This window comes from Heterodontus francisci, chromosome 49 (genome assembly GCF_036365525.1).
Source record: "Heterodontus francisci isolate sHetFra1 chromosome 49, sHetFra1.hap1, whole genome shotgun sequence".
Lineage (NCBI taxonomy): Eukaryota > Metazoa > Chordata > Chondrichthyes > Heterodontiformes > Heterodontidae > Heterodontus > Heterodontus francisci.
The window spans coordinates 8809581-8820499 of record NC_090419.1 but is presented as its reverse complement, the minus strand read 5'-3'; the positions used below and the strand labels follow the sequence as shown (position 1 = coordinate 8820499).

The 10919-nt window shown below is 54.4% G+C and overlaps 1 protein-coding gene across 1 annotated transcript; it reads right to left on the bottom strand.

Moving 5' to 3' along the window:
- Window positions 1-874: 874 nt before the first annotated feature.
- pcsk1nl (proprotein convertase subtilisin/kexin type 1 inhibitor, like) lies at window positions 875-10637 on the bottom strand. Its single transcript, XM_068024141.1, has 2 exons — window positions 10526-10637; window positions 875-2087 (listed from the first exon to the last, which is right to left on the bottom strand). Exons 1-2 carry the CDS (start codon window positions 10601-10603, stop codon window positions 1089-1091), a joined length of 1077 nt encoding a protein of 358 aa, XP_067880242.1. The 5' UTR covers window positions 10604-10637; the 3' UTR covers window positions 875-1088.
- Window positions 10638-10919: the final 282 nt, after the last annotated feature.

The window sequence follows — 10919 nt, the reverse complement described above, 5'->3', positions numbered from 1 at the left end:
TGATGGCAAACACGAGGGGACATAGCTTTAAGTTGAGGGTGATAGATATAGGACAGATGTCAGAGGTAGTTTCTTTACTCAGAGAGTAGTAGGGGCGTGGAACGCCCTGCCTGCAACAGTAGTAGACTCGCCAACTTTAAGGGCATTTAAGTGGTCATTGGATAGACATATGGATGAAAATGGAATAGTGTAGGTCAGATGGTTTCACAGGTCGGCGCAACATCGAGGGCCGAAGGGCCTGTACTGCGCTGTAATGTTCTAATTCTAATTCTAATTTTTCTTTTCTTAAAAAAAAAAGTTAGGACTGTTTTCCTTGAAGAGAAGGCTGAGAGGTGATTTGATGGAGGCATTCAAAATCATGAGTGGCCTGGACAAGAGTAGATAGATACTGAGGGTCAGTACTGAGGGAGCGCCGCACTCGAGCCGGTTACACAGGAACGGGAGGCCATTCAGCCCTTGAGCCTGCTACCCCACTCAGTTAGGTTACGGCTGATCTGTATTTTAACAGCCTGGCTCTAACTTTAAGGTCCTGCCCCTCGTTCTAGACTCTGCCCTCCCCAGAGGAAATAGTTTCTCTGTATTGACCCGATCGATTCATTTTAAACGCTTCAAACTCCTGTATCATCTCCCTCCCCCCCCCCCCCCCACCTCGACCTTCTACACTCAAGGGGACAAGTATCCGCAGTCTTGCCCCATCGAGCTCTTCAACGCCCGGTGCCGTTTCTGGTAGATCTTTGAACCCTTGGGGGCCGCCGTCCCCTCTCCCAACCCCCGAACCACGTGCCGCAAAGCGAGACGGAACGAAAGGATCACAGCTGAAACAGTGTCAAGTGCGAATGCAGCAGCTCACTTTATTTATAACAAACATCACTGTACACAAGATGGTGTGAGCACGCGGGACTATTCGACCGTGAGGTTCTGCGGTGGAATAGCCAGTATCACAGGACAGAGATGAACTGGAAAACACAGAACCAGATACAAATTGCCTCCATTAAAGATTTGGGAGCACCTCAACTCCCCTCCCCACCCCTTGATTTTTGTTTTAATTCGCCATTTGACATTTTTTTTTCAGAGCTTGTTGGCAGAGCTTAATCGGGCAGGAACCTGATGACGTGCTCTGGCCCCTGGTAGCTGGCGTAGCGCCTGCTTCGGGCGGGCGTGCCCGGCTCTTGGAACTGCCCGTCTATTCTCTTCATCCGCTGGAGGCTCACAGGCACCTGGGCCTCGTTGGGGGCTTGGACGAGGTAGTTGTCCACATCGTCCTCCTCCACCACCTCATTCTCCTCTTCCTCCCCCTCGCCCTCAGCACCGCTGCCCAGCCGCTTGACCCGGACCAGGTTGGCTCGGCCCGCGCCCTTGTCCAGGGCCCTCCTCACCCGCCTGGCCCCCGCGTAGGCCTTGGGCCTTGGCTCGGCCAGGGAGCGGAGGTCGCGCTTGACCAGCCTGGGTGGCCTGGGGTAGTCGGCGTTGGCGTCCATGTCGGCCAGGATGCGGCCCACCAGGTAGCGCATGACCTGCTCCTGCACCTCCCTGCCTCCGTCCGTCGGCTCCTCCAGGTCAGGCCTCGCGGGCGTGTTGTAGGCCGCCTCCCGGTTGCCATAGCGACCCAGCTCGGGGGGCCGGCGGTTGGCGGCCTGCCTGACGGGCGCCAGCTCGTCGTAGTCGGGGTAGCTGTCGCGGGGGTCGGCCTCGGCCGGGTAGGCCTCGGGCTGGCTCAGCTCGTTCCAGGCCCGCAGCAGGTTGGACAAGTAGGCCGCCTCCTGGTCACGCCGCCGGCTGTCCTCCATCAGCTGCTGCAGGGCCTGGCCCAGTCTCTCGTCGCCCTCCGGCCCCAACCTGGCCGGCTTCTCGGCCCCGCTCAGCGCCAGGCCCAGCCTCTCCATCTGCTCCCGCTCCCTGGGCCCGAGGCCCAGCCGGGCCAGGGCGGCCTCGCTCGCCAGCTTGGGGTAGTAGGCCTCGTTGAGGCCGGTATCGCTCGGCGGGTAGGCGAACATCTCCCCCTCGTAGGGCAGCGCATCCCGGCGGTACCTGGCCACGACCACTCCGGGCTCCTCGTCTGCCGAGACCCTCGAGACGGCCGCCAGCGTCTAAAGGAGAGAGAGAGAGAGAGAGAGTTAGAGAGTGGAAGCAGCTCCCCTTCAGCAGAGGAGGGAGAGAGCAGTGGAGGAGAGTAGAAAATCCAAGAATGTCCCACCCCACCCCGAGCCAGGAGTGTCGCAGTGTCGGAGGGTCAGTACTGAGGGAGCGCCGCACTGTCGGAGGGTCAGTACTGAGGGAGCGCCGCACTGTCGGAGGGTCAGTACTGAGGGAGCGCCGCACTGTCGGAGGGTCAGTACTGAGGGAGTGCCGCACTGTCGGAGGGTCAGTACTGAGGGAGCGCCGCACTGTCGGAGGGTCAGTACTGAGGGAGCGCCGCACTGTCGGAGGGTCAGTACTGAGGGAGTGCCGCACTGTCGGAGGGTCAGTACTGAGAGAGCGCCGCACTGTCGGAGGGTCAGTACTGAGAGAGCGCCGCACTGTCGGAGGGTCAGTACTGAGGGAGCGCCGCACTGTCGGAGGGTCAGTACTGAGGGAGCGCCGCACTGTCGGAGGGTCAGTACTGAGGGAGCACCATAGGTTTAACGGCTCATGCAGAAAGGTCAAGAGGCTGTGTAAATGCAGAGCAGGTGTCTTGATAACAAAGGGACCTGACCAGTGGGTAAAGATAAGCCTTTAAATCACGAAACACCCTCACTCCCCCGGGCTGCAGTATTTAAAGGGCTGCAGCAGCCCAGGGGTTAAATCTGTAGCTTACGAAAGGGTCGCACTTTTCTGGTCACCAGGCAACCTGCTCTGAACAGACGGGATGCAGGAAAGGGACTTTGATTTCAGCAGCAAGCAGATCAATTGACAAACAAATAAATTATAGGGTCAATCTCGCCCAGCATGATTGGCTGTTCCAACCTCCTTGGAAACCAAAGCAACTGTAGCCATGGAATCTGGGACTCACTGTTATCATCGCCACTTAGATGCTCATTTCAGCGGCACTCACCCTCGCCTCTGAGTCAGAGCACCCAACCAAGAGACTCGAAAACCAGGCACGACACTGACCCCCATCCCCCACCCCCCAGGGCCAGTACTGAGGAAGGGGTCAGTACTGAGGGAGTGCTGCACTGTCAGAGGGTCAGTAATGAGGGAGCGCTGCACTGTCAGAGGGTCAGTAATGAGGGAGCACTGCACTGTCGGAGGGTCAGTACTGAGGGAGCTCCGCACTGTCGGAGGGTCAGTACTGAGGGAGCTCCGCACTGTCGGAGGGTCAGTACTGAGGGAGCGCCGCACTGTCGGAGGGTCAGTTCTGAGGGAGTGCCGCATTGTCGGAGGGTCAGTACTGAGGGAGCTCCGCACTGTCGGAGGGTCAGTACTGAGGGAGCACCGCACTGTCGGAGGGTCAGTACTGAGGGAGCACCGCACTGTCGGAGGGTCAGTACTGAGGGAGCGCCGCACTGTCGGAGGGTCAGTACTGGGGGAGTGCCGCACTGTCGAAGGGGCCGTCTTTCAGGATGAGACGTTAAACCCGAGGCCCCCGTCTGCCCTCTCAGGTGGATGTAAAAGATCCCACGGTCACTATTGGAAGAAGGGAGGCAGGGCTGGGGGGAGGGAGGTCCCCCCGGTGTCCTGGGACCCCAATATTTATCCATCAACCAACATCACCAAACAAAAAATGATGATCCGGGGCATTCATCACATTGCTGCTTGTGGGATCTTGCTGTGCGCACGTTCCTACATTACAGCCGTGACCACTCCTTGATTGGCAGCAGCCTGAGGTGGTGTGTGAGACTATGGAAATTCAATTCGGTGCATTATTTATGCCCCTGCTGTGTAATAATCACCCTGTGTAGCAGGCTGGAGAGGGGCTGAATGGCCTCCTCCTGTTTCCCCTAGTGTATGCTTTTGACATTTGTGTTGTATCTCGATGTGAAGGAGTCAGATTCCCTGGTTTCCGCTTTTATACTTAAAGGTTGTCTCAAGCAAAAAAAGTGACATTTTTCGTCTGATTCTCGACCCCTGCCACAGCTGATTGTCTGCTGAAACCCTCACCTGTGCCTTGGTCACCTCCAGACCCGTCTAATCTGGAGCTCTCCTGCCCAGTCTCCGAGACTCCAAAACTCTGCTGCCCCCGTGTCCTAACTCGCACCGAGTCCCGTTCCCCCCGTCACCCCTTGTGCTTAATGATCTACATTGGCTCCCAGTACAGCAACACCTCCTAAAATTCACATCCTCGTGTTCAAATCCCTCCATGGCCCCTCGCCCTGCTCCCTATCTCTGTAACCTCTTACAACCCTCCCTATCTCTGTAACCTTCTCCAGCCCAGACAACCCTCCCTATCTCTGTAACCTCCTCCAGCCCAGACAACCCTCCCTATCTCTGCAACCTCCTCCAGCCACTACAACCCTCCCTATCTCTGTAACCTCCTCCAGCCCAGACAACCCTCCCTATCTCTGCAACCTTCTCCAGCCCCTACAACCCTCCCTATCTCTGTAACCTCCTCCAGCCCCGACAACCCTCCCTATCTCTGTAACCTCCTCCAGCCCAGACAACCCTCCCTATCTCTGCAACCTTCTCCAGCCCCTACAACCCTCCCTATCTCTGCAACCTCCTCCAGCCCCTACAACCCTCCCTATCTCTGTAACCTCCTCCAGCCCCTACAACCCTCCCTATCTCTGTAACCTCCTCCAGCCCAGACAACCCTCCCTATCTCTGCAACCTCCTCCAGCCCCTACAACCCTCCCTATCTCTGTAACCTCCTCCAGCCCAGACAACCCTCCCTATCTCTGCAACCTTCTCCAGCCCCTACAACCCTCCCTATCTCTGTAACCTCCTCCAGCCCCTACAACTCTCCCTATCTCTGTAACCTCCTCCAGTCCCCTACAACCCTCCCTATCTCTGTAACCTTCTCCAGCCCAGACAACCCTCCCTATCTCTGTAACCTCCTCCAGCCCCTACAACCCTCCCTATCTCTGTAACCTCCTCCAGCCCCTACAACTCTCCCTATCTCTGTAACCTTCTCCAGCCCAGACAACCCTCCCGATCTCTGTAACCTCCTCCAGCCCCTACAACCCTCCCTATCTCTGTAACCTCCTCCAGCCCCTACAACACTCCCTATCTCTGTAACCTCCTCCAGCCCCTGCAACCCTCCCTATCTCTGTAACCTCCTCCAGCTCTCTGCAACCCTCCCTATCTCTGTAACCTCCTCCAGCCCCTGCAACCCTCCCAATCTCTGTAAACTCCTCCAGCCCCTACAACCCTCCCTATCTCTGTAACCTCCTCCAGCCACTACAACCCTCCCTATCTTTGTAACCTCCTCCAGCCCCTACAACACTCGCTATCTCTGTAACCTCCTCCAGCCCCTACAACATTTCCTATCTCTGCAACCTCCTCCAGCCCCTACAACACTCCCTATCTCTGTAACCTCCTCCAGCCCCTACAACCCCTCCCTATCTCTGTAACCTCCTCCAGCCCCGACAACCCTCCCTATCTCTGTAACCTCCTCCAGCCACTACAACCCTCCCTATCTCTGTAACCTCCTCCAGCCCCTACAATCCTCCCTATCTCTGTAACCTCCTCCAGCCCCTACAACCCCTCCCTATCTCTGTAACCTCCTCCAGCCCTACAACCCTCCCTATCTCTGTAACCTCCTCCAGCCCCTACAACCCTCCCTATCTCTGTAACCTCCTCCAGCCCCTACAACCCTCCCTATCTCTGTAACCTCCTCCAGCCCCTACAACCCTCCCTATCTCTGTAACCTCCTCCAGCCCCTACAACCCTCCCTATCTCTGTAACCTCCTCCAGCCCCTACAATCCCTCCCTATCTCTGTAACCTCCTCCAGCCCCTACAACCCTCCCTATCTCTGTAACCTCCTCCAGCCCCTACAACCCTCCCTATCTCTGTAACCTCCGCCAGCCCTGCAACCCTCCCTATCTCTGTAACCTCCTCCAGTCCCTACAACCCTCCCTATCTCTGTAACCTCCTCCAGCCCCTCCAACCCTCCCTATCTCTGTAACCTCCTCCAGCCCCTACAACCCTCCCTATCTCTGTAACCTCCTCCAGCCCCTACAACCCTCCCTATCTCTGTAACCTCCTCCAGCCCCTACAACACTCCCTATCTCTGTAACCTCCTCCAGCCCCGACAACCCTCCCTATCTCTGTAACCTCCTCCAGCCCCTACAACCCTCCCTATCTCTGTAACCTCCTCCAGCCCCTGCAACCCTCCCTATCTCTGTAACCTCCTCCAGCCCCTACAACCCTCCCTCTCTCTGTAACCTCCTCCAGCCCCTACAACCCTCCCTATCTCTGTAACCTCCTCCAGCCCCGACAACCCTCCCTATCTCTGTAACCTGCTCCATCCCGACAACCCTCCCTATCTCTGTAACCTCCTCCATCCCGACAACCCTCCCTATCTCTGAAACCTCCTCCAGTCCCTACAAAACACCCGATCTCTCTAACCTCCTCCAGCCCCTACAACCCTCCCTATCTCTGTAACCTCCTCCAGACCCTACAACCCTCCCTATCTCTGCAACCTCCTCCAGCCCCTACGACCCTCCGAGATCTCTGCCCTCCTCCAATTCCGGCCTCTTGATCATCCCCCGATTCCCATCGCTCCACCATTGGCGGCCGTGCCTTCAGCTGCCTGGGGCCCTGAGCTCTGGAATTCCCTCCCTAAACCTCTCCGCCTCTCTCTCTCCTCCTTTAAGACGCTGCTTAAAACCGACCTCTTTGACCGAGCTTTTGGTCGCCCGTCCCCGATATCTCGTCTGGGTGAAATTCTGTCTGATTTACACTCCTGTGAAGCACCTTGACGGGGGGCAGGGTTTATATGTTAGTACGTTAAAGGCACTATATAAATGTGAGTTTTTGTTTATTCCAGAAAGGGAATGTGAATTCAATAAGTGCTTTAATTTGAGAAGAAAAACATCCAAAATGAGCCCTAAGCATCTCCCACCGACGCACAGTGACAGCAGTGTGTACCATCTACAAGATGCACTGCAGCAACGCACCAAGGCTCCTTAGACAGCACCTTCCAAACCCGTGACCTCTACCAACTAGAAGGACAAGGGCAGCAGACGCATGGGAACATCACCACCTGCAAGTTCCCCTCCAAGTCACACACCATCCTGACTTGGAACTGTTTCGCCTGTTCCTTCACTGCCTGTTGACTTAAAGTTGGGCTGTGTTAGGCAACGTCCTCGGGTGGGCTACGTGAGCGCGCGCAAAAATGGCCCCGGTGGGTCGCCCAGTCTGTGCTGAGGATCTCCGCCGGCTGCTTGGACCTGGGGTTGGGGGGGGTGATATTGTGGAGGCAGGGGGTTGGTTGCCCCGGGGCACCCTGTTCCGAATCACCGACTGGCCCGACCGTGTGAGTGTGTGGAAATCAGGGCAAGGGCGGAACTGAGTGCAGCCTGCGATGCACCCTGTGGTCGAATACCCTTCCGACAATCGCGACTGGGCACTCGAGAAAGGGGGGGGGGCGGGGAGGGGGCGGACGGCGCGACGTCGGATGCCTGTCGGGGGGACAGATTCCGTGTCAGTTATTTCATTTAACGGGGAAGAACTGAACAACCCAATGGAGAACTGAAGTATTAATGAGCAGTGTTAGAATATTAATTAAGAATTTGCAAGACGGACCGAAAGTGGCGGGAGGGTCGGTAACCAGAGGGACACAGATTGAAGATAATCGGGGAAAAGAACCAGAGGGGGGAGAGGAGGAGAATTTGTTTTGACGCAGTGAGTTGTTGTGATCTGGAACGCGCTGCCTGAAAGGGCGGTGGAAGCAGATTCAATAGTAACTTTCAAAAGGGGAGTTGGGGAAATACAGGAGGAGGAAAAATTTACAGGGATATTGAGATAGAGCAGGAGGGGAGTGGAATTATTTGGATCGCACTTTCAAAGAGCCAGCACAGGCACAAAGGGCTGAATGGCCTCCGACTGCGCTGTAACATTCGATGTGTCGCTGAAAAATAGCCGCTTGTCCAAACCAGTTGCCGTTGTATTAACAGAAACAGACAGGAAGGCAGGTAATGAAATCAGAGTTCAAGGGCTTAATCAAATATTTCTCTCCATTTTCCATTAGCAATACGTGACTAATTTTCTCCGGGTGTCTCGCTTTCTCTCGCAAGCCCGAGCAGAATGTACCGGAAGGTACTGGAAAAAAAACAAATCCATCTTTTTTAATTATGTTTACCCAAGGTGTGAGCTGCAATGCCTGGCCATTAACCCTTTGACAGCCGGGAAGATTTCCTTCCCATTCCCGGAACTGTTAGTCCAAGAATTTACATTTTTGATCGGCTTGAGTGCTGAAGAGGACACGATTACATTCCCTCGTTCACCTGGAATCAGAACCAAACACTCCCCAGGACAGGGACAGCACGGGGGTTTGATACAGAGTAAAGCTCCCTCTACACTGTCCCCATCAAACACTCCCCAGGACAGGGACAGTACGGGGGTTAGATACAGAGTAAAGCTCCCTCGACACTGTCCCCATCAAACACTCCCAGGACAGGGACAGTATGGGGGTTTGATACAGAGTAAAGCTCCCTCTACACTGTCCCCATCAAACACTCCCAGGACAGGGACAGTATGGGGGTTTGATACAGAGTAAAGCTCCCTCTACACTGTCCCCATCAAACACTCCCAGGACAGGTACAGTACGGGGGTTTGATACAGAGTAAAGCTCCCTCTACACTGTCCCCATCAAACACTCCCCAGGACAGGTACAGTACGGGGGTTTGATACAGAGTAAAGCTCCCTCTACACTGTCCCCATCAAACACTCCCCAGGACAGGTACAGTACGGGGGTTTGATACAGAGTAAAGCTCCCTCTACACTGTCCCCATCAAACACTCCCAGGACAGGTACAGCACGGGGGTTAGATACAGAGTAAAGCTCCCTCTACACTATCCCCCATCAAACACTCCCAGGACAGGTACAGTACGGGGTTTTCAATCTTTGATTGGTTCAGGGCTGGGGGGAGGCAGTAAAGAAACCAGAAAATACGCCCAAATAGAGGGATGTAGAGGGTCTGAGAGAGAGAGTGGGACAGAGAGAGAGATACACAGAGACAGACAGCGAGAAATAGAGGGAGAGCCAGAGAGAGAGGGGGCGGCGGGGGTGGGGGGGGGGGGGTGGCGGTGGGTGGGAGAGACAGATGAGAGACAGAGATACGGTGGGTGTCGGGATGCCAGGCAGTGTTTAAGAGGAGAGCAAGATAGTGGGTGACAGGAGAGAGATAGAAAGACAAATAGAGAGGCAGGAAGGCAGTGATAAACAAGCAGGGTAATTGTGATACAGAGAGACTCAAAGCTTCAAAAAATATTCTTTTTTAATCAAGCAGTTTGCAACCCATTTCCACTCCCATTAAAGCATCATGCAGTTTTCATTTCATTGACTGATGCTGTTGAATTACTCTTATGGGAAAAATAGGGAAACAAAACACCAAAGCAATTAAACAAATCGGAATTATGGAATAATTCTTTTTTCTATTTCGCAGTGTTCCATCTCACTCGATGTTTCAATCGATTGGCAAAGGGTCAAATTCCTTAATTGGAAATTTTTGAGGCTGGGTTTTGATCGATCTCTTTTGTAATGTTAGACAAAACATGCAAAATTTTCTCCAGCATTTTAAACAAGGATGAATAGGCACCTGTCAAACGCCTTAAACGGGACCCTCGCCATTGTGCTGTGATATGACCAGAGATTCTTTCTAGAAAAAAAAAATGCCTAAAGTGTTCGACATTTCTTGCCACCTTCTCTCTGGAATTTGCAGTTGAAATCCCTCTGAAAATAGCTGCAAGTCGAGTTGCATGTGTATAGAAGGGCTGAGAGACAGAGGGAAAGAGAGAGAGAGGAGGCAGTGAGAGGGAAAGAGATAAAGGAGAGATGGAAAAAGAGAGAGATGAAGCAGAGAGGTAGAGGACAGACAAGGGGAGAGGCAGAGACAGAGAGGGAAAGACAGACGGAAAGGGAGAGAGAGAGACTGTGAGAGACAGAGGGAAAGAGAGAGAGAGAGAGGAGGCAGAGGAGATGGAGAGAGACAGAGGCAGAGAGAGGGAAAGAGATAAAGAAAGGAGAGATGGAAAAAGAGACAGAGAGATGAAGTAGAGAGGGAGAGGATAGACAAGGGGAGAGGCAGAGATAGAGGGAAAGACAGACAGAAAGGGAGAGAGACAGTGTGTGAGAGAGAGAGAGGGGGGGGGAGGGAGAAAGGCAGAGGGAAAGAGACAGACAGAGGAATTGAGGCAGGCAGAGAGAGAGAGAGATGGTAGCAGAATCTGTGATGCATTATAAGTATGAAGCAGAGGAAATATAAATGATCATTTTGGCAGGAGATAACAGCCTGTACATTTCAGAACTGTGGACAGCAGCCATTGATCAGCAGTTTGGTGCAAATGGAAGACAGATGCACAGCCCTGCAGATTTTGACTCAAGGGCATGCTGCAGTCGGAGCCAGGCTTCTCCCCCTGTTCTTGCGTGTGTTTTAACGTGGCTTACCTTACTCTTGGCTGCCTCGAAGGAGCTGAGGGCGATGCAGGTGGCAAGGTAGAGGGAGCACACACCCAGGCCCATCATCCTTCGATCGAATGAGGCTGCCCGGGGGCGGAGAAGGAAGCCAGCGAGGAGAGAGGGAGAGAATGGCAATGCAAGATAAAAGTGCCCAGATAAGGCAGGGATTGAGGAGGAGGGTGCCTGACATCACAGGCAAAGGGAGGAGTAAAACAGGGAGAGGGGAGGGAGCCCGACAACCGCAACATAGCTGGATAGGCAGGGAGACAGAATGCTTAAGCCAGTCTGGACTTTGGACCTGACGTGATTTAGCAGATGTGCAAATATTCATTTGATTCCCTCCTGTCTGGCTCTGCAGCTCACCTTCCCCCCACCCCACCAG